The sequence below is a fragment of the Anas acuta genome, chromosome 3 (genome assembly GCF_963932015.1).
Source record: "Anas acuta chromosome 3, bAnaAcu1.1, whole genome shotgun sequence".
Taxonomy (NCBI): Eukaryota; Metazoa; Chordata; class Aves; order Anseriformes; family Anatidae; genus Anas; species Anas acuta.
Window position 1 is genome coordinate 75,139,856 of NC_088981.1, and position 24,099 is coordinate 75,163,954.

Genomic DNA, 24,099 nt, shown 5'->3' on the forward strand with positions numbered 1-24,099 from the left:
ATCAAAATAGACTTTATTTTTTTATAATAAATGTTATGTGATAATTTACAGTAAACATTTGTTTTTATAGGTTTTTAATTAAAAGGTGTAATCCTAATCAACCTGATGTTAGAGGAAAGCATGGGAGGGATTTTTGTTTGTTCATCAGGAGATACGTGAAAAATAGCAAAAGTTTCTCTGTGTGCACCCAGTCCTGGCTGTCTTAGAGTCCAGGGAAAATCCCACCTTGCACAAAGTTCCCTGAATCAAGTGTTAATATTTTTTTTTCACTGTTTTTTTTTTGTTTTGTTTTGTTTATTTTAATTTATTTTGTTTTAATGTCAGCCCCATGTATATTTCCTTATATTATTTTTTAAATACTTTCTGTACTTAAAATATATCTTTGACCTTTTGCAAGTTTACAGTACATTTTTTTTCAGAAAAGATAAATAGTAATAAAGTTAAAACTGTAGAAATTTTAGTCTAGATTTTTAGTCACAATGGTGTGTCTATTGCTGGTTAATCAAACTATTAATTATTTATTAATTAATTATTAATTATTATTATTAATTATGCCAGCATTTCTTAATAGAAAGTGATAATATTCTTAAAACTAAATTGACATAAGGGGGTTATATTTTTAAATAAATTGTCGCTAGAATTTTAAGCCTTGGATTGTGCCTATGGGTAAAATAGTTGTGTTTATTACATTGATTTATGTGAAAGTAAGGGGTCAGCTAAAAATGCCTAGGATTCCCTGCTGATAAAGTGACAGGATAGTAGTACATGCGCCAGCTCTCCTGCTAAGGGTTCTTTAGTTTTCCTGTGGTAAATTACACTGCTTTGCAGGTATGACTAACAGCACCACAGGCCACCGCTGTAATACAAGTCAGAGGGAAAAAAAAATAACCACTGCTGATTGTAAAAGCAAGAAGAACATCTTTGAATAAATTCCCAGCAGTGAGAATTTAGGATGTTATATGCTAGAAACTACATGACAAAAAGGTTTAGCTCAGGTTCTGTACTGAAAAGAACTAACACTGTAAAACTGCATGTGCTGAAGGAGCAGTCTAATTGCTATAGACCAATCCAAATCAGCTAATTTGATTGCTGTATTTTCTAGAGGAAAAGGGAGTTTAGATTCATTATTTTCCCAATATCAAATTCTGCTCATGTGAATAATTAAATAAATGTTGTTGGAACTGTCTTGTTCTCTCACATTAAAGACATGACTATCATAAGCTAATACTTGGTGGGGAGAAGAAAAATTAATTCAACAATTTAATATCCTTTGTCAATTTTTGAAGGCAGAAATTAAATAAATAGTAAATGCATTTATACTTTAGCATTTTCTCCTAATGGTTCCTGGTGCTTTTTTCCACTTTTTCATCTGACTTCCCTGTATGTTCTATGTATACATAAAACTAATATTTCTCAATTTCTATCTAAGCATTGTGCTACTACCACTTAGTAAAACCATAGTAAACTATGGTTGCTATTACAACTATACTTACCGTGTGTGTGTGTATATATACATGTATATGCTACTTGGTATACTATGACTATAGTTACTACTATAGTTGATGGTCATAATTGTAGAGAAAGCAGTGTGCTGATTCTCATTTTATCCAGTTATTTATTTTTTTTTAGAAGAAATCTTTAAGATGGGTCATAATTCATGTTGTCTACACTACAGTCACATGTCTACATGTTGACTAGAGAAATCAAAGGTTTGCTGATTGTATCTAGATAGATAAACTTTATCCTTTAACATATCCTCCTTTCATTCAGTTCTTTTCTCTCTCTTCTGCTTATCTACCCCTTTTCTTGTTTCCCTTTCCTAAACAGATATCCCCTTCTCACTTCTCAGTTCATTGCTTTTTTCTTCCTGCTTCCTTTCCTTTCAGTGTTTTATAGTCCCTTTTGCTCTTCTCTGCTGTATGCATCCCTTTCATACAAGTCAGTTTAGTTTATGCAACAAACTTACCATGTCTCATAATATAAGATAATATAAGGAACATCCAGGCAGCTGCATTATGAGAGAAAATGAGTTTAGGGGCTTCCATTAGGTAGTTCAAATTGATTGGACCAAGCCAAAACTTGAATAATATTTTTGAAAATTGGGTTCTCTGTTACTTCTATCATTCCTGGTTCAATTAATCAATATCACTACAACAAATAGAGTTTTTAAACTGCTTTATAATTTGTTCTTCCTGACAAAAATTGATTGATTTACAAAATCTATACAGGATTTTTTAAAATCCCAAATACAGGCTATTATACTCCCTGGCTTTTTTGTACTGAGGATTTTTTGATAATAGTGATGACATATATTAGTTGGATTTAGATACATAATTAATTGTAGAAACATTAAATTCTGAGAATTATAAAAGCCTGGAAATGTTTGGAGAAAGTTACAATTTTGAGCATCAGAAGTGCAACACCTCAGTGTTTAAAGTGGGAATGATGTTATCACTGCAGTCATTCAAAAACCATATCTCAGTACTTTGAAGTATTCAGTCTGGGATGAGACTAAATGTTCAGTCTGAGTTCTCCAGTTACCATGAGTAATTCATTTTGCGCTACCCTTTTGTTCTTTAAACTTGGCTATACCTCCTAGGTTAACTGTGAGCGATGCTGCCCGTAAGTATGCAATATCATCATGCCACTGCTGGTGGCACCAGGAAACCACTAATAAGAGATGAGATTTGAAAGTTTCTGGCTATATTATAATAAAATCACATATAATAACAAATGGCCATAGGAATTCAACGATAGAAAGAACATTGAGGAATAAATCGCTACACAAGATAAAGAAGTTGCAAAGCTTTTGTTCATTATTAGTGAGGGGCTTTTTCACAGAGGTAGTCTGCAGAAATAAATGAGCTTATTATGGAACTTACTATGTGAAAACTTAGGCAAGAAATGTAGAGGGTAGTTAAAAGGATTCCAAATACTCATAGATTTGAATAGTAGTAGTAACAAAAATTAACTTTTTGTCCTTCTAAAAAGTTCAAATGAAGACATTTGCTGTATGTTGGATTTCACTACAGGGTTTGAGTCTATAAATTACAATCTAAGTCTCAAAAAAAAAATTAAAATAATTTGGATTACAGCATGTAAATCAAGAACTTTATTGATGGATAATAATTACAGAATTATCAAATTGTAGAACTGTGTTTATCTTTTCATAGGCATTGGTGAGTCAAATTTATTTTTCATGACTGTTTTGTTACTGGTTGCAGGGATTTGCTATATTTTTATACCAGGTCTAACCCTTTTGATACGAGGAATTGCATTAAACTAACACAGAGCAGAATACACAGCATTTGCCAGCACCGTCAAGATATTTTCAGCGTTTTCATTTCCTTCTTTATGCTATTTAGTGTGTCTATATAGTAATGTAGTTTTGTATTCTCCCCACCCTTAATATAGTATTTGATTTTTTTAGACTGAAAGCAGACTTTTCAAAGAATGAAGACCCTGTTTTCCTGTCTGTGTGAACAGTTGAGCAAATTATCCTTGATATAAAAAATATCAAATATCAATAAAATATCAGAAATAACAACCCTAAAAGTTAAAAAAATTCTGAGTAATCTGTTTTAAAATATGTAACTATTCACTCTTGTTACAGATGAATGACATTATAGTGACAGTTAGAGATTCAAACTTGAAGCTGACACTTGCTTTTGGAATAGGCATGCACCACGCAGGTCTGCATGAGAGAGACAGGAAAACTGTGGAAGAATTGTTTGTGAACTGCAAAATCCAGGTACATTTGTTCTTTGAATCCTGCCATAACGTGTTTTACATGGAATTTTAAAAGTTGGCTTTTTGTTACACGTACCTCATTAATCTTTCTTTCTGTTTTAGGTTCTTATTGCCACAAGCACATTAGCTTGGGGTGTAAATTTTCCAGCTCATTTAGTAATTGTTAAAGGAACAGAATACTATGATGGAAAAACAAGGCGTTATGTGGATTATCCCATTACAGGTACTCACATAAATTATGGAAATACTCATATGCTGAAATATATTTCAAACATATATACAAATGATCTGAATTATTTTGCAGCTAACCAATGAGAATACCTAAATTAGGCAGAAGCTAGGATTGCTGAGAAGGGTTTCTTTGTTTAATGCAAGTTGTAAGAGAACTCTTAAGATTTTACGTGATTAAAAAATATTTCAGTTTTGTAAATTTTTTTTCTAAGTTCCTTTAATGCACTTTGCCCAAAATAGACACTAGGCAATTAAAGGTACAATATGAAGTCATTTATCTTCCTAGGAATTTGGACAAAAGGAATCTTTCACACTGTTTTTTGAAACCTATTTTTAAATAGAAACAGATTTTAATGGTTTGAAGTGTAAAAGTTGTATCACACATATATGAGAGCATAAAATGTATATGTCGTCACTTGACAGTAAAAAAAAAACTCTAACTAGTATAGTATATTTAGTGATATAATAGATACTTCAAATAAGTGATATTTCAAAAATAATCAGCTTAATAAAATATTTGAATTTCTGGTTTGATACAGACTTTTATTGCTTCCTACCTCCAGTAATTTCTACTTTGCTTAAACTGCTCTGTAGTTCTTCCAATGAGCTTAAGAACGTGAACCATGGAAGAACTTCTTTCAAAGCTTAGGCAGGGAGAATATCTGTCTGGATGGGTACTAAGCTTGAAGAATGAAGACAAGCTAAATTTATTCCAGGTTTCCTGTTCTGTTTTCTCTTTCTATTTTCACAAGAGGAAGTTTATTATTAAATGATCCTGCAGTATGCCAGAGATGTATACATCTAAGGACAAATAAATGTTATTTGTAATGTAAATAGAGATCTTGCGTCCTTTAAGCCATTCACTGTCTTTTTATAGCAAGAGAAACTTACTAATGAGAAAAGCTCAAACTGAAAATAATACAGGAGTTATTTCTCCAAGTAACCCTCATGGAGGTTAATTTAGTGGTTAGTGCTCTGCTGGAAACTTGGGATCAATTTCCAGACCAGCTCTCTTGTTCAAAGATTCTGGTATGACCCGGGAGCTTTGCCATACACACTTGCATTTTGTGACAGACTGGCTGGTATAAACCTAGTATAAACAGTCTCTGCAGAGAAGTAGCGTTTTGCTCGTCCCAACTGGAAGAACAGTAACAACTGACTTTATTAGTGAATGGGGAAGAGTGATGAGGAAAAAAAAAACAACAGATATTTTAGATTTTATGTTGAATCTGTGGGACTGTCAGAGAGAAGTAATAGGGTAAATAATATATTCAAAAGAAACCAGAAATTCAATAAACATTGAGGCCTTACTATGCTATTTTAGAAATCCATCGTGCAAGTACTCACAAAGGCATTAGGAGAGGCTTATACTCTTTATTGCCTTTTTGAATTCAGGTGTCTTGGATATTAGGGGTTGTTTGGTTCTTGGATTTTAAATAAGGCTTCCTAGGGGCGTGAACAGAGGTGAATACTACCATCTATAATTTAGGTTTCGTTCTCTGCACTGCAACAGAAAATGCAGATTCCCTATTTTATCAAGAAATGTAGTATGGTTCATTTAGAATATTTTTAACTTTCTAGAGAATATTCATGCTTCTGGAAGTTCTGTGGATAAGTAATACAATTCTTCAGCAGCAATTAAGTGAAAATTTAATGTGTTTCTTTTGGAAATATTTCCAAAATTTCACAATATTGTTTTTAATGCTGCCTTCACTATTCCGCCATGGTATAACTTGCTTTTTCTCTGCAGAAGTTACTTTTGTGTGCCAGGGATGCATTTGGCTCCAAGTAAGCAGCTGAGGGCAGAATGAATCATTGTGGAGCATTCAGTGATTCTGAAATAAGTAAAAATGCTTCTTTCAGTGAAATCGGGGGTTCTGGGGAAGTCCTTCTCTCAGTGACCAGACATTTACTCATCCAGTTGGATCACATTTAACATATCAGGAGTTTAGTTAAGTGATTAAAAGCAGCCAAGAAGCATATAGTCAGTAGAGAAAATACTGGTTTTGTATAATTATTTAGCAGAATATTTAGCAAAAAAATCATATCCATAGTAAATCCGTTTCCTATATGGTATTATGTACTATTTAAATCACCATATTAGAATAGCAAGGTAATGTTTCATCACCCCCCTGTATACACACCTATCATTTGCAAACTAATCTCATTTTACATTTCATGTCACTTAGCAAATTAGCAAAGTGAATAAACTGAAAAAAAAACCAGTGGTATTTATGTAGCTCATCTGCACACGTGTGTTACTGAAAACTTCTTTTTATTGTCACTGGACTGTTTCTCTTATCATTGTCCATTGCTGTATCTCATTCTAAGCCTTCTGTCTTGTCCTTCCTTAACGATAATACCCTGCTGACCATTGGGCCAAAAAGCTTACTTTGCTTCTGAGGCCAAAGAAACCATTTTTCAAAGTGCTAGGTACTGCAAGCCTAGTTACTCTGTAGGTATGATAGAACTCAGAATACACAAAACATAAAAAAATTTAAAAATAAATATTTAAAACTTACTTTTGAATTAATATCATTTGTTTCTTCAAACTTAAATAGATGCTGGAGGGGCAAAGAACAACCAATACTGATGCACTTCTCAGATTATGAGAAGACAGATGATAAATGTACATATCTTGGTTGTCAGGTAGCAAGTTGAGCATGTTCTGTACAGAGTTGTATTTTCAGTGTTTCTAGAAATCACTGACTAACTTGTATTTGCAAGTAATAATGTATAGGTATAGTAGATGTGAGCTTTATCTGCTTTTAAATTTGTATATCATGATCTCATATAGGGAAAACATATGATATGAAACCTTCTCTACTCCAGTGCTAGTAGCAAATACCACTTGGCTTGAAGTTTGAGTGGCAAAAATCATAGCTCTTAGTAATCATAATTACTTTTACCTTTTTTTCCCCTATAAATTACTAAAAACCTAGGAAATTATTTATAGGAGAGTCTTATGCAAGGAAGACCTATTATTGTGAAGTCAAGTACTTGAAGATTAGGAAGTGATATACAGTTACCACTGTAGGCTTCGTGAGTTCTTTTGCTCACTATCATCTTTAATTTAATGATAACAAACAAGAGATGCATGTGGAATGGAGGGAGAGAAGGGAAAATTTATATATTTATATTAGGTGTAGGCTTGGTTACTATTGCAGTGGGTGGTCTTCAAGTATGCAGATGATATTCTCCGGCACAAAGAAGTTCATCATAAATTCTCCTGAGATAGGAAAAAAAAAAAAAAAAAAAGTCAAAAATCAATAGGGCATATGAGGCCAAAGAAATATTAAAACAAAAAAAAAAAAAAAAGTTTTATGAGTTATATAGAAATGCATTTAAAATATATATAAATATATTTATTTATTTTATGCGTTATTGTCTCTTTGGCAGATGTACTTCAGATGATGGGACGTGCAGGCAGACCACAGTTTGATGACCAAGGCAAAGCTGTAATTCTAGTTCATGATATCAAGAAAGACTTCTACAAAAAATTCCTTTATGAACCCTTCCCAGTGGAATCCAGGTAAAGTAAAAGCAATCAGAAAAGCTAATCAAACTATCAACAGTACTACAAATGAGGGATACAGAAAAGTGAAACAAAATTCCTGTGCGGAGTATATCCTAAATATTGAGGACCTAGAGGATACTAATTTTTTTTAAAAGTTGTCTATCTTTTTCTGTCAGAAAAATTCTTTCTTCCGTGAGTCTTGAAGCACTGTTGAGCTCTTTAGTCCATTGCCAAATAATTTTACAAATGCTTTTCTGTTTTTGATTGTATCAGACACTGGAATGAGAGCACAAACTGTTCTTCTAGGCAAGTGTGTAGGACGACTGCATGTGATACTCACAACCCTCTCTGAAATTCTGTGACAAATTACTAATAGGGAAAAAGGGAGAGCTTCTAGTACTTTTTAGCTAGAAAACTTGAACTATTATGAATATTTCACATTCTTTAAAATCTCCCTAGTTCAAAAAGAAATCTGCCTGGTATAAGTGATTACTAATACACATTCTTTCACTTCAAAACTGCAAGATTGTTGTCAGAAAAAATAGAAACACCATCTTTTTGCACTCTCTCTGAACTAAGTTGATACAGAGCTTTCTGTCCAGCATAATATAACTTGTGCCTTGTTTTTGATATTTATAATAGTTGTTCAACAAGAAGCAAAACAAATTACATCAGTCTACTATATATGCATGGAGGAATTCTCAGATACCTAATAAAGCATAAGCATTAATGAAAGCTTTTCTCAGTAACGAAGAATTCACAGTATTGTTCTCCTATGGAAACTTCATCCCTCTACATGAGCACTAATTGGACCTCTGAGCGGTCAGGAAATTTGCAGGAACTTGAGAGTGCTAACCACCTGTGAAAAGTAGTTGAAATGGACTGGTGTATTTCAGAAGGTTAATTTCAGTGCTGCATAGGCAGACTAATACATTTTATTTTATTTTTTTTATAAACAAAGACTGTGGCAACATGTATTTCATTTCCTTAGTAAGCCATGCTTCTTTTTTTTTTTTTTTTTTTTTTAAAAAAAAAAAGGCATATAATTGCACTTAGTACAAAAGGCTAAGGAGTTGAACATCTTCAAAATGGTAGCTAGTAAGTCAAAAGGGTGGCATGATTAAAATGCTGACTGATATATCTAGACTGATAGTGTTGTCCGTAGATTCGTGCCTGGTGCACCGCGCCAATAAGGAGACATGAATTAGGAAATCCATTGTTTCTAGATAAAGAGATTATGTCTTCAATATCACAGTACTAATCACAACTTCTTCCCATTTTTAATACTATAAATATTGCATGTTTCTAGTAACTCATTTTGCGTATATATTTATTTATATCAACAGTTTGATATATTTCATCTTTCACTATAAACAAAAAATATTTGATGAACTTTCAGATGAAGATTCACATGTTAATGGTGATCTCGATAAGTTCTTTGTAGGTTGTGATCTGATTAATTTAGAGTTGTTGTGGTCTTTTATGATCAAAGATATTTGAAGTAAGAGCCTTCATAGCTTCAAAGAGAAATTTGGGTTCTTTTGTAGGAATTTTATTTTTAGAATGCTTTCTCATCTTGTTCTACCAAAGAGCAGATTTATCAGCTTTGTGTAGTACTTCCAATTTTTAAAATTAAACTTCAGATTTTTTTAATTACAGATTTTTCTAAAAAAGGATCATCTATGCATTAGACATGAGTACACAACTCAAATGACAGACAGACCTTGTGCTCTCACTAATCATGGGTCTGAAAGATGGCACATTAGAAGCAAAAGAGAAAGTGATTTTTGTTATGGAATAATAAATAATAATAATTCAGTAATAGCTATTGAATAATCCATCCAATAATCCAGTTGGACAGTCTGGGTAGAACAGATGCTGCTTTGCCTTCAGAACTCTGCAACCAGTAGTACAGAGCAGTAGAACAATTACTCATACCAAATTGTTTGCTTTTATCAGTAAGGAAAAAATAGGAAAAGTAAAAGGATTATAATACAGGAAAAAAATAGGCTAATCTTTAAGAATATTTGCCATTCCCTGACTGAACTGCAGCTAGGCATAATGCCATTAGGTAGCCAAGTGGAGGTCTTTGTTCCATTAGTGAAACTAAACAGTATTTTAGTCTGTAAAAATCATTTTACACTGCTTTTGTTCTTCTGTGTTTCAGAGTTTAAACCTTTCTCGGTAAAAGTAGCTTTTTTTTTTTTTTCCTCCCTATATTGGATGAAGATGAGGAAAAATCTGGGGGAAGCAGGTTTGATGTAATTTTAATAGCCCCTCAAGTATTTGTCAAGTATTAGCTAAGCTATTGCCACTGTTTCATTTCCTGTTTGTCTTTCCATATGATTCTCTATTGGATTAAACCAGCATGATCATATGGTCAACATACAGTATTCAGAAGTTACCACTTAGTAGCTCCATCTGAATACATTCCATAAATGACTTAAATGTGTGCATTCTTGGTCCAATCAAAAAATAATTTGAGCTTCATACCAATACCATGTAAAGAAGATGACTGACCTTGCAATTACATCCCCTCTTCTTCCCCTCTTCTCTTTTACCGGAAAATAAATATATAATGTTTTCAGATTAAAAGTAATAAACCTTTTAATGCACAATTCTACAAAATATATTACCTGTCTTTGTGATTGTAAAGTCAGCAAAGTCCTCTTGTTTCCTGTTCTTCAGCTTGTTAGATGTGCTAGCCGACCACTTGAATGCTGAAATTGCTGCTGGAACCATTACTTCTAAGCAGGATGCAATGGATTATATCACCTGGACTTACTTCTTCCGTCGACTTATAATGAACCCAACGTGAGTATAAAATAAAAAAGCAATTTAACCTAAAGGTAGCTTGAGGGTAGAGTTGATCCAAAGGTGATCCTGCTGCTGTTGGAGCCTACAATACTTAGCAGTCTCCACTGTAGGAGTATTACTGGCCCACACATGGAATAAAACTTATGTGCACATTTTTTTAATAATTTTTCTCTAAATATAAATGGATTTCTTGGCAGATAACTTACGTTACAATTTAGTAACAACTATAAAATAGCATTATTGAGAAGGGTACATCAGCATCCCTAAAATAAAACTCCAGATTATCACATTCCTTTAGTTATTGTATTTATAATGTGTTACTTTTTTTTAGCTACCACATTGATATGTTATGCCCAGTCTTCTATAGAAAATCTATGAAGATTTGAATTTTCCTAATAAATAAGAGAATAGCTATCAGCTGTTTCTCTATGATAAAGTTTACTTTCATTAGGGGATCCTGGTGAAACCATGTGTGCAATATTTTCAATGATTGTTATCATCCTGCCTAGCTCCAGCTGGTATGCAGACCATACTGAGCCGTTCCAGCAAGTTAGCCTGCCTTTGCCACAACGCTGTTTTGCACAAATGGTATTTTGTGTGTCATGTGATCATTCACCCACCAAAATAATGTGGCAAATAAAGAATTAGGCATTTGTAGCACTAAATATTTCTTGATGTACTGCAGCGTGTCATATTGCTTCAATCATTTTAATGTCCATAACATTTTGGTGAATTTTCAGCTGAGTTCCTTATAGGCAACTGCTGCTGGAGCCTGCAGGTGATAAAAGGCAAAACAATGATTTCCTTTAATTCTTTTTGAATCTTCATTAGTTTTCAATTCTGCATCTAGCCCTGTGCTGAGAATCTCCCACAGAACAAAATTTCCATCTAATCTTCTTGGGAAATCAAAAATGCACAGTGTTAGAACTGTAAATTAAAAAAAAAAAAATGTATTCAATTCTCTCACTTTATAACTAACAAAATGAATAAATGTATGTGGAAGATGGTTCTGCCCTGAGAGTGACAAACAGCTAAATTCTGTTTTCATCTAGGTGAGATGAAGGTGAAGCTGTGTTTGAGATTTACACATGATCCAAACTACAACCAATGTTAAAAACTGTGCCATTGCAGTCACTATTAGTTTTCAGTATAAAGAATGAGTGATATTATTTTAAAATGTCTTGCTATTCAATTGCTATGGTAAAGTGGCTGTTGATTTGTCTTCAGCAAGCCTTGATTGCATGGTATCTGGTAGACAGACAAAAACATGTAGCCTGTAGCTATATGTGGAATACAGAAATATAGTCACCCAATTTAAGGGGCAAGGTCTCCCCAGGGTACAAGAAGCTTCATACTGGAGTGTGTTTGGTGTGTTTACTGGCAGTCCTTTTTTCTCATCAGTTTCTTTAATGTGCAGTTTCATAGAAAGCTAAATGTGAAGTTATCACAGTATCAGTTTCTAAGCAAAAGTTCTTATATTCTGAGAGGATTCTGAGAAGAAAGCTAAGAAAAAAACATGGCATTTTATAGTGTGAAGCAGGGCCATTGTAGTGGCAGACGATGTGAATAGCTTTTGACTAGTCGTGTCCATAATGTCAGGACAGGAACGCAAATCAAAGTTTCTAATGAAATCATAGTCGTTTATTGGAACATACAGGTTGGAACAGTTCACAAGTTCTGCTGCTTTCCCCAGTGTCTCATCCACACAAAGGTACTCAGCATTCCTTGTGTACTCAGTCATGCAGAGAGAAAAATGAAGGACATTATTGACTCTGTCAGAAAGGTCATTTCTAGATACTAAGTGCAAATGCAGTGGATGTGCACACTTTTCCTCTTTGACATGATAATTTCTACTAAGTTTCATCCAAAATTACTAAACTTAATAGTTTAGTAACATTCCTGGATATGCATACTATCAGTGGTATTTGAAATGAATCAGTGTTTGAATGAGATACATCAAAGGAACACTGAATACTTTTATTAAGAGAAGTCAGTGGTGGTTGAGATCACTTTGAGTAAATTGCAATATAGTAGTACTGTTTATTGTGCCATAAATGAGCATATGAAATGCTTGATATTACTAGACAATAATTATTTATGGCCCTTAATAATTCAAAGGTTTAGGGGGTTATTTTTTCACAAGAGCAGGAGTGCAATGGCTGAGTTTTGTTTTGGGTACTTGCACAGTACTCACCCAGTGTCACTTGATACAGTGCTCTTTATCATGTCCTGCCACAAAGCAATTTTCTTGACATTCTGTCCACTATGAAACAACAGCTATTTTCTACCCAGCAGGTGACTGTACCTAAGTGGTGAATAAGTACTTCCCATATGCATGTTTGGTAAATTGCCTTGGGATTCTTTGGCATGAAAGGCATTGCATGTGATGCTGTAAATCCCCAAAATAATGGACTTAGATAATATGCAGAAGATTTATATTCTCATTTATTGCCAGTTTTAGCTACTTGTATATTAAAGCTGCATAAACAAATCTAGGATCATTCTATTCCAGACTAGTACCATAAAATACCTTACTGAATCCTGCAATTTATTCTATTTGAGTATTAATCTACCTTAATAGTGAGATGAAGTATCCTTTGGCTTTAAGTAGTCAGGTTTCTTCTAAACATGCTGTCATTAAGACTTTTTCTGGGACATAAGTTAATTCATTAGACTGATAATACTGGCTTTTAAAATGGTGTTGTTGAAAATATTTGCTTGCTATAATGTTTTCATTTTTTGTTTTTTGTTTTTTCCATCAAGCTATTTTAATTTTCCTATCTGATGAAGTTTTGTACCCTGCAATCTGTTAAATGGGTTTTAACTTTATAGTTAAGAGTAGTAGTTGAGGTTGGATTGCTGAGTGCCACTTTCATTTAGTGGCATACTGAATAGCCATGTGCATGCAGTTCAAGAGATAATGTGCAAAGGAAATAAATAAAAAGTATTATTTTATAATAAATAATATTAATCTAAATAAAACTGTTTACCAAGTCATATCAGTCTCAATATCCGTATTTTTTCCCCTTCCCCAAAGCAATTATTCCTAAATGTAGAGATTTTTGAATTTGCACTTGAAGTCAAAGTTTCTGTACTACTTTAGTCAAGTGCTACAATGTGTTCTTTTCTCCACATACAACTTTAGCCTTTATTTTCCCTACTTAGTCAAGATCATGTTTAAAGACAGATCAGCTAAGTGCCCTTTTCTTTGAAAGGGGCTATTTTGAGAGGCTCGTCTGTCATAGCTAGCTGACTGAAGACTTAGGCAGATCTCCTTTCCTTGGCCGGAATGCTTTGACTGTTTAATTCTTTTACCCTTATAAAAGATTACAATCTGCAACTTTCTACAAGAGAGAAATTGCTATGGGAAACGTTTTCTGTAAATCAGGTTATGATATTTTCCAGATACATATGCAGTAAAAGAGAAATAGAGATTGACAACATATGTAAGGCTAAGCAGAATCAGCTTTCATTTGAAATGTTAATTTTTAGATGTTCTGAGAATACACATCACATCACAGTTAAAATGTGTGTTTTTTTTATGTATTTGTAAATATTCGCATATACATCTGCACTTGTAAAATCAGTTTTCCATGTGAATTGCTTGTGAAGACATGAAAAAAGCTTTATTAATTCTGAGAATTATTATTAATTTTTTTCACTTTATCTTGGTCTTTTATTAATGAAGTGAAAGAATGATATAGCATAAATTATAATTAAATGACAATTTCTCCGACTGATACTCTTATCATTAATCATATACTTATATTTTACCTTAAATTTCCTTTTCTTGGTATAATTAGCTGAGCTTGTCTAATAGTATGAATAAGACAGCAGAATAAAAATTATGATAATCACTGCACCATAATATTTTCTGAATACAGCAGAATAAAAGTGATGATAACCACTGTACCATAATAGTTTCTGAAATCGAAGTGACTGCTAGAATCAGCCAGTCAAGGTAGAATAATATGTATAATAACAAAATCACAAGACTTTTCGGGCTAGTTTGAAATTATGTCAGAAAGGGGATTAGTGAAGAAAGTTAAATTAACTAAGAAGAGATAAGGAGCAAAAGTAAGTTTATCAATAGCTACTAAGAACAGAAGATAAGAAGGAATTACACTGTATTACAGTGCAGTAGTCACCAGTATCCGTATCTGGAGTTGATAAACTGATATTTTTCAGGGTGGATTCTGTCCTTCACAGTAACACTTACTCTGTCATGTATACATGTATATACTTCCCTTCATAACAAAAACTTGTTCTTTATATAATTAGGGTCACAGTGATGTGAAAACTACACGAATGTAGTTCATGCTATACTTTTACCAAACTAATCATAGGAACAAAGTTCTACTGATTCTTCCAGACTAGGAAGCTGCACACTGCTGGGTATTTGAGCCACCTGCTATTGCCCAGTCTGCTGTGGTCTTCTGGTGCAACGCAAGGCTCAAGACCCTTCATCTCCCCATTCAGAAAGCTAATTCATGTAATTGTCTTCCTACTCTTGGATACTATTTTACTGGGCAAATTATCTGTTGGGATGTAACCTAAAAAAAAATGCTCAATCAATATGTAAACAATTTTACATGTCCCTGTAACCTCTGGTTTCATCTTATAAATGCATCTTAAAAGGTAAACTTTCCTGGAAATATTTTAATTAGAAGCACTGACATGGTAGCAAATAGCTTCCTGATACCAGAGTTAATCGCGAGGAAATACTAAAAACTGATTAAAGATATCAGGGTATCTGTCAAAATATTCCTCGTACCTGGCATGACCAAATATATGAATGCAAGAAAATAATGTGTACAGGTGAAATACAGGTAGAGATTACTGGCTGTAGTATTTGTGCACACTGTAGTGCATTTTAGCCAGCCAGTCCCAGACTGCGGAGTCAGTGATGCCTTATCAACAGAAGTTAGTCGGTACATTGTCACATGGCTCTGCCTTTGAAAGTCCATCAGCTGTGCCATACGCTCAGTATCATTTGCATGGTACCATTTTGAAGGTCGCAGCCACCAAAGGCCACAAGCTTATGAAAGCAAAAACAATTGATAACTGCAGTAAAAGATATTTATGAAGGTGGGTATCTGTGCTTGTGCCATACTTGTTCATAACAAAATTCAGTGTTCAGGACAGCAAAATCTCAGAAAGCGCACATTATTGCAATCAAGTGAATGCTGTAGATTTTTTTTTTCATGCATTTTCAAATGGCCTTCCAGCTAGCAAGTTTCTTCTTTTAATATTTTTGGCTGACTCTGCTACTGATTTTCATTATGTGTGTCACTATTACTACCGTATAATCTGAACATAAAAAACATGGTGCTGTAACAAATGACTTCACAGCACTGACAGTTATAGCAGGACCGTTTCAAGGCTGATGAAAAATTTCCCAGAGAGATCTCAGGTCAGGTTTACATAAGCTAAACAGGAAATGATTGCTAACATTCACATTAAATCCTAAATGTTTTGTGTAACTTCATCTACATTTTATGTTCCTGCACGTCTCTCTGTCTTTCTCAGCTGATGAAATTCCACACTTCCTTAGATTAGAGAAATAAGTTTATGTTTCAGGGTTTGTTGTTCTTACTAAGCTTTACAAGGTTTGGGATTTAAAATATATTATTTTAAAGCCAATAAAAAGTTCCTTCAGTTTTTGATTGTTTAAATTTTACATACTTTGTAAATTTTTATGATACCTAGGGGTTTGTTATTGCTTTTTCCCAATGGACTATTAATGGAAGTTAGCCTGCCTAGCCCATGTGCTAGATGCTGTTAGGATAAAACTGCCTTTGACTTTCACACCTCTCAGGGGACGAGTAATTGTTGTGTTCAAACAGCCTGTAATTGTGATCCCGCTGGCTTTCTCAGTACGCTTCTGGCTATTAGAATCATTAAACAACTCAGCACCTGTTAACAGCATTGTAAATATTCAACCCTGCTTGTGTGCAGGTTGAGTCCAATATAGGAGAAGGCTTACAGAGACCAGCCTCATAAATTAGAGCTTCTGACAAGTCAATTATTGTGAAACTGGGCTTCACTGTGAAATAAATGAAATGGTGTGCTGATAAAAAGGTAGGCTGTCTGTTTATAGCAAAGGGAAAATAATGACTAGATGATTCAATGCAGTGAGCATGAAACTGCATTGTTTTTATTCTTTATCTGTAATTAAATAGTTAGGTAATAAAGCTTCATTGTAAAACTCACATACAATGTAGTTTTCTATATTTGGAGCATACCAACATGCAAAATTCAACTTGCTTTTATGCCTGCACAATGAAAACACTGCCTAATGTCATAATACCTCTGTTTTTGCTAATGATTTTAACATCATCTTTCTAGATGAATGGCTCCGCTTTTTATTAGGTCAAAATGTGCTGAGTGACTAGGAAGCTCCTGCAAGTGTGCTCAAAATTATATTTACCCTATTATAGATAGTAGTTAAAACACACTGGTACCGCTTCACTCAAGAACACAAATAATTTATTTCTTTGCATTGTTTTATTTGTACTAAGCAGCAAGATATTTACACCTTTGACAATAAATTACCAAAACCCAGCAAATTTTAAATTCATACAATTTTAAAAGGCATTTTAATTCATCATTTTTAATGCCTTTTATGATTAAGTCTTCAGAGTCTTCAGTGTGAAATACTCCAAATTAGAGTACAAAATAAAATATTTTTGAATTCTTAAACTACAACCTCAACAAAATAATGTCACTGTATTGCCCATATCTCTCTTCCTTTGTTTTATCAGCTTTCGTCATCAGTATTGTGGTACTGCAAATAGAAGTGCTGAAATTATATGGTGGAAGTCTGAGTATTGTGACAACAAAGTGCCTTAATTAGAGTCATTTCAGTAGTCTTACATTCAATTTAGAATACTAAATACTAAAAACACTAATGAATCATTAGTGGTTTAGATGTATAAAATAGAAAATCCTTTTACATCCATAAACAATTTATGTAGTTAATTTGCTTGGATTATTTTCAGAAGATAAACAAAATGATACAAAGTGATTTCTAAAAATAAACAATCTAATGTGTTTGGTGCTAAAATGTCAAGCAGATAAAAGCTGCAGATAACCATTTTCTGTCATTACTACGTTACTTCAGTAAATTACATGACTTATGAAAATTAAGTTGCTGAAAATAGGGAGTACTTTTGCTGCAAGTAAGTTTTCTTTGCATAAGGCTGGCAACATGTGGCTGTCTCCTATATAAAACTTGTTAGTCAAGATAATTACTTCTTCACTTTGTTTTGTTTTGGACAACATTTATAAGTATTTGAGATCATCTCAATGTGAGCCAATATAAAATACTATGAAGCTGAATACTCCACTTCCCAATAAATACTTCGTTGTTGTCTAAAGTAGCTGTCTGTTTCCTCCTATCCAAACAGATTTTTAATCTTTTTTTTTTTTTCCTCATGCTACCACTGTTCTACTCCAACTTTACTCAATTGCAAGTGAACATTCAGAGAACTGACCCCATAATTTACAATTAATTACAAGAGAACAAATTGAAATGGCTATTTAGCTACTTAGCATGCAGCTTTTTCAGTTATGTTACTGCCATTCAAAAGTTAGATAAAGAAAATAGCATTGCTTATCTCAGATAATGTTAATAGAACAGTCATGGAAGGGTTCTTGCAGTACTTAACACAATTCCATCTTCTGAAATTTGCTAACAGCATCATTACAGTGAAGGAAATAGAGTTTAAATCAGAGTGTGATTCATCTGCCCCAAATATATCACCAACAACTGAACTAATTGTCTAAAATCCCTTTTTTAGACAGTAATCATATTTCACCTCATCTTAAAACAGAAATCTAGAATACCTGAGATGAATAGTATTATCTAAATACATCTTTCACTCCATTGGCAGTCAACGGAGTTGAAAAGACTAACTCAGGTGTTGCTGTAGCTATGTAAAATCAAATGAAATGAATCTCAGCACACCGTTATGCAGCCCATTGTACACCTGCACAAAGTACCACTGACAGAACATAATCTTTTTTCCTTGCAGCATGTGGTATTGTTTCCAGTGGGGATGCGGAGTACACAGTTGAAACAGTAGGACATTTTGTAAAGCAGCCAGTATGAACAAAGGAGCATCTTTCATCATTGCAGCAGTCTCAGTAGTCTATTTGTGTATTTACAGAGTTAAGTGAGCAGGGACAACCTTCTTTACTGTGCTTTTTTATAATTCAATAAATCAGGGTGGTTGTTTTTGTTTGTTTGTTTGTTTCAATTCTCCATTGAAATTTCATGATTTAGCTGTACTGCATAAATTCAGAATTTTGAAACTTTCTACCATGCTCAGTTTTTCTTTACTTTTCATTGAACTTAAATGTTACTTTCTGAATTTGTGCCTTTGTTGAATATAGTACTGAAGATCTTAAAACATTTTTATCTGTAGTTTCTCAGATTAATGGTATCCCTGAAATTATGTTAGTTTGTGTAAGAATCTTATAGGTTAAGTTCTACAGTCAAGGAGTGCAATCTTCAGTCATTGTGTATTTTTTGTATGCTAGCATAACACAGTTTTTTGGTATAGTTTGTAAACATTTTTCCTTAATACTAAGAACCAATGTTACTACATATAGCTTTCCCAAACACTTTCACCTAAAAAAGACAATGTGAAATAAACACATTGGTAAATGCCCCATTCCATACTTTCTAGTAATTTTAATTTTGAGAATAAAATGAGACAGAATTGTAAGAACAGATACTAAGATTTGGATTTGTGTAAGGTTACTTTTTCAAGAGATGTCATATATGCCTACTTTTTTTAATTATCACAGTTGCAGGATATAAGAACATTTGCTGTCCTTTGTGGTTTTTCTTCCTTTCCCTTGAAGTTTAAGTACTGTTATTTATGTTAGTATTTTTTATTCATTTTCATACTTATGAAATCAGGACAGCATACCTAAGCAATCAGGAACATTCCAGCTAACAAAATGCAGCCAGTCCAGTTCTGTCTCTATCACCCTTTGTATTAATAGCCAGGTAAATTACAGTATTTCCATATACACATGCTAGTTAGTATTGTTTTGATTATTCACACAAACTATTTAAACTATATGAACTATGTTAGATTATATAAGGGAATAGTTCTGTGTTTAATTGTTTAATGTGGATATTTGTTGTTCCAAGTCTGTGTGTGTATATTATAGCAGCCTTGTAAGTTTTCCTACAAGATGTTATTGTTTAAAATTTTCAGTGTACCAAAAGCGTTCATGTAATACATCTGTTTTCAATTCTTCTAGTTACTATAACTTGGAAGATGTGAGCCATGACACTATGAATAAGTACCTCTCGAGCCTTGTTGAGAAATCCCTCTTTGATTTGGAATGTTCCTACTGTATTGAAATTGGGGAGGTAAGACCAATTTGTGCGTTACAAGGTTCAGTAAGATACATGCTCCTAAAAGTTGAGAGCAATAGGATACATGCTTGATTTGAGGTGCTTGAGTTTGTCTTTGGAGCTGTTTGTAAGACGTTGAAAACTGAGTTTAATCAGGTTGGCAGCTAAGTTATGTTGTTAAACTATTTTTGCTCCTTTCTTTTATAATGTAGTCTTAAAATATTTTAGTTTTGTAGGAGCCATGCATATTCAACCATGTAACAAACATGTATATTTGATTCCCCTTCTAACAGGATAATCGCAGCATCGAACCTCAGACATACGGCCGCATTGCTTCCTATTACTATTTGAAGCATCCAACTATTGGGATGTTCAAAGACCAGTTGAAACCTGAAAGTAATATTGAAGAATTGCTCTTAATTCTGACAGTAAGTGATGATATTTTCTTAATTTAAACATATGTAACTCATGACTCTTAAAGACATATGTATATGAAAAAAAATCCCAAAATATTTTTAAAAAGCCGTTCTTCTGTAATTTCTTTTTTCTTTGTCATTGTTTTGAGAAATACAACTGAATCATTTTTGATGTTTCAAGTGCTTCATTGAATCAGTATGTCAAAATTATTCTGTGTGCCTGTTTTTCTTAAATCCCTTTGTAATCTTATGGGTTTATACAAATCTTATTATTTATTTTCATTTTTTTTAAAGTAATGTAGAATACTGAAATCCTGGAATAACTGCGTGTCAACTTCACAGATCTGTACCAGGGCCATCCCTTTGCACTGGGACAATCTGGAAGATACAGCAGCTTTAACAAGTTGGGGGACATAATAAGCAAGATCCGTTTCCTAAAATGCCTTCCTTTCCTTCTCCCAGGCACCTCACAATCCCTGAGGTCTTAACCTGCAACAAAGCCAGTTTATACAGTTCATCTAGTAACTGTCTAGTAGGGAAGTGCAATGGGTGCAAGGTAAAACTTTTTAGGGTACAAATCCAGAGATATGGTAAAAAATGCAGCATGATAGTATTATGTCATCATTAACAAATCAGGTTTAACATATTTTTAAGTATTTACACTTTTATATCTACAAAATTTTCTCCTTCAAAATAGTACAATTTCACTTCTATGTTTGTATACATGTATTTCAAAGGAAGAAGTGTCAAAATACTATCCAGGAATACTTATTTCTGCCCACTTACGATTAAAGTCTCTGCTGTATTATATACATTATACAAGTGGCCCAAATTCTTTAATATCCAAATTTCCAAGTGTTGACCACAGGAGTTCCATTTATGTATGTTACTTGTATATTTATTGTTTTGACATCCTTGCCAAAACTTCTCTGACAAGAAATTCAAGCAGAAAAATAAAAATAGTTATTCAGTAGTTTGCATTTCTACAAAACCTGATCAGCATTTTATGACACAAGGAAATCCACTTCTCTAGTACAAAGACTTTCTTCCTGACAAATTTAAATCATCTGCTGCAAACATTTAGAGTGTTACAGCTCAGAAATAAAGGCCACAGTAATCTTTTATAATGGAAAGTGGTAGACAACCTAAATAGAGGACTTACTGTCACTGACCCTGCAGTATTTGTTGTTCTGTTGTCAGCAAATATTGTAAATTCTAACAAATAAAATGCAGTGTATTCAGCTGAATTCAGAAAGGTAATCAATCAGGAGGCCTATATATTTGGTATGTAATATAACTGACCTTAAAAAAAGAAATGCCTACAATGAACACAAGTTAAATAATGTAATTCAGTACTCAAGGTGAGAGAGCTATACTCCAGCTACTGTCTCTTTTAAAATTTTTCTCCACTTAGAAACTTCAGAAAAAAAAATAAAGCAAATTTGTAGAGGGAAGCTTGGGAATAGGATTAGCAGATATGGAGTGATGTTTCATGACATTACCTAAGAAAATGAATACCATGGGGAAAATTAATGATATAAGCAAATCCTAGTACTGTCCATCTTACGCCAGTGCTCCTCATCCATCTAAACAGCTTATATCCGTGAATCACAAAGGAAAATGTCAAATACTTTTATTGTAGACAAAACCTCAGGTACTGTGCAGTGACTGCAAAATTTAACATTCATTAATTTTTTCTACGTTCTTTTGCTGGACATATCTTATGAGTTGTCCATTTACAGTCTTAAGAGGAATGAGACTAAAAGTAAAATCAGTTGTGGGTCAAAATGTGCCAAACGCGTCAATCTGAAAGATGAAAAGCATGTATGAATGCTGGATGCCATTATAGCTGACATTTTTCCTTTCATGCAGATGTTAATTTTCATAATTACTACTGGAATTACAATTCTTTCTTGTTAAAGGTGTAAATTGAAAGTTTTTTCAATCTAATGTAGTGTTGAAAAGAATTGCCATTTCAGCAGAGTTATTGCCAAGTATTTTTTTTTCCTCTAAACACTGTGAATTAATGAGTTTTATAATTACGGCAGTTGCTTCACACCTCTATTGTTAACCAATGACATTACATCTGCCTTGCTCCACTGGTGCCCTCCTCCTTCTCATTGAAGCATTTAGCAGTTTTGGCAATAGGGAATTACATGGCATGGGGTAAGTAGTCTAATTAGGTATAAGTGAAAATCCTAAGGGAACAGGATATTTAAAAAGTAATTTGAAGAATCTCTTAATGATGCTGGAACTGAAAGCTGTAGTTTTAGTGGAAAAGGCCTCTTATCATTGCAAAACATGATGATAACTGTGGTTATTTTGATGATCACTCAGTTTTAAATTTTGAATCTTGGACTGTGTATGTTATTTAAAAACAGCTCTCCAGAAACTTTTTTCAAACGCAGCAGGTTTTTATAGATATGACATATGGGTCTATTTTTTTTTTGTTGTTGGCATTGTTCATATCTTGTAAACTTTTAGGCATTTGCCAGTTGGTCTGATGTATATAAGGAAGGCAGAAGTATACAACCGTAACAAAGAAAATCCTAATGTTATAGGTTTGGAATGTGATATTTACAAGTTTTTGCTGAATTGTCAATGTGCATATTGAAAAGGAGCAAAAGGTCATTTAAAACAAAATCAAGGAAAAAGTAAGATAGCATTCAAGAATTCAGAAATTTGTGATCATATTATCAGCTTTAAATCTGACTGTGATTAAGGTATTTTGAGTTTCAGGTTGATACTCTGCAATGCTAATGAGAGTGTTCAGAATTCTGGATCATTTAACTGAAATATGACTGAATCTTTGCAACTCATATGGAAAAGTAGTTTCAAGTTGTCCTCTTTGCAGTGCTGATGAGCGTCTCAAAAAAGTCACTTGATAGCAGGATTTATTCCATTTAGTAGTCAACACAATTGATAGTCTTCTCCAGTATCCATTCTTTTCTCTGTCTTTGTTTTATCTTTTCATTTGGTCATCTGCCAGTGCTTGGCAAGATCGAATGATTATTTTTTTTCAGTATGGTTTGGGGGTTGATCTGTCCACAGCATGAGTAGGAACATGGCACATGGTAACAGCCCCACAGACATTTTAGAACAATGTAGTAATAATTGATACAAACAGGTGGGTTACAGTTGCCACATGCTTTCCCTTCTCTCAATAAATCTGGGTGTGAGGTGTTCAACCTGTTTTGGGCTTAGAGCTAGCAGTCAAAGTTCAGATACGGTTACTTTTGTAACTGACTTGTGTTGGTAGGCCTGTAATTTTTCAGAGAAAATCCTTGATGCTTTTCCATAGAGTTTTCTTTAAAACTTTCATAGCTGTGCTTCAGGCAGTAGTGATCTAAATAAGCTTAATCATTGCTGAGTTATCGTGCTTCCTGAATTAAGTATTGTTGAAGAGAAAGTATTCATGAATTATGAATTTAGTCTGGATTTCCCTAGGGTACCTAAAGACTATCTCCTCTTATTCTGAAAATTTAGAGATTAAAACAAAGGTCTAGATGAAAAACAATGAGAGATACTTTGGAGTAATTTTTGTCATTTTCTGTACTAAAGCAGCAGTCATTACAAGTCTTTTTAAAATCAAATGTGGTTTTGCTCTATCTTGAGAAAATGAGGTCTGTCTTGGTAATAGATCAGACTATGATCAGATCTATGTTGGCTAGATCCACTAGATTCATAAATTTGGTGATTTTCTACTACACTTATCTGATTATCTGACTAGTACTCCTATGTACTGAGCAAATACCATATTGTTCATACCATGCAGAGAAGAGGATAGCATCCTTCAGAGCTTATTTTGTCTGCATGTTGCTCCTTTTTTCTATTTTTGCATTCTACCTGCAAAAAAGAACTGGCTTGTGCCTACTGTTACATCTTTCATGTAACTGGCTGATGATCTTCTGGTTGCTTAGGGATGGAAAAGCATGGTATTTGTGTTTTAGTGTAGCATAAGTCTTTTCCATGTTATAAACATAAGCTTCATA

General features: G+C 33.5%; 1 protein-coding gene and 1 long non-coding RNA gene across 4 annotated transcripts in view; one reads left to right on the top strand and one right to left on the bottom strand.

Annotated features, from left to right (window-relative positions):
• The window catches only part of ASCC3 (activating signal cointegrator 1 complex subunit 3), a 280,038-nt gene that overhangs the window by 219,655 nt on the left and 36,284 nt on the right, over positions 1-24,099 (top strand). For all 3 annotated transcript variants that reach the window (XM_068677837.1, XM_068677840.1, XM_068677839.1), the window contains exons 31-36: positions 3,614-3,751; positions 3,853-3,973; positions 7,381-7,513; positions 10,187-10,312; positions 19,595-19,706; positions 19,985-20,119. In XM_068677837.1, the coding sequence (XP_068533938.1) occupies positions 3,614-3,751; positions 3,853-3,973; positions 7,381-7,513; positions 10,187-10,312; positions 19,595-19,706; positions 19,985-20,119 (765 nt within the window). The remainder of the gene's footprint in view (positions 1-3,613; positions 3,752-3,852; positions 3,974-7,380; positions 7,514-10,186; positions 10,313-19,594; positions 19,707-19,984; positions 20,120-24,099) is intronic.
• LOC137854455 (uncharacterized) lies at positions 6,610-10,268 on the bottom strand. The gene is made up of 2 exons (XR_011095181.1): positions 10,135-10,268; positions 6,610-7,210 (listed from the first exon to the last, which is right to left on the bottom strand). It is a non-coding gene; the product is annotated as an uncharacterized lncRNA (long non-coding RNA).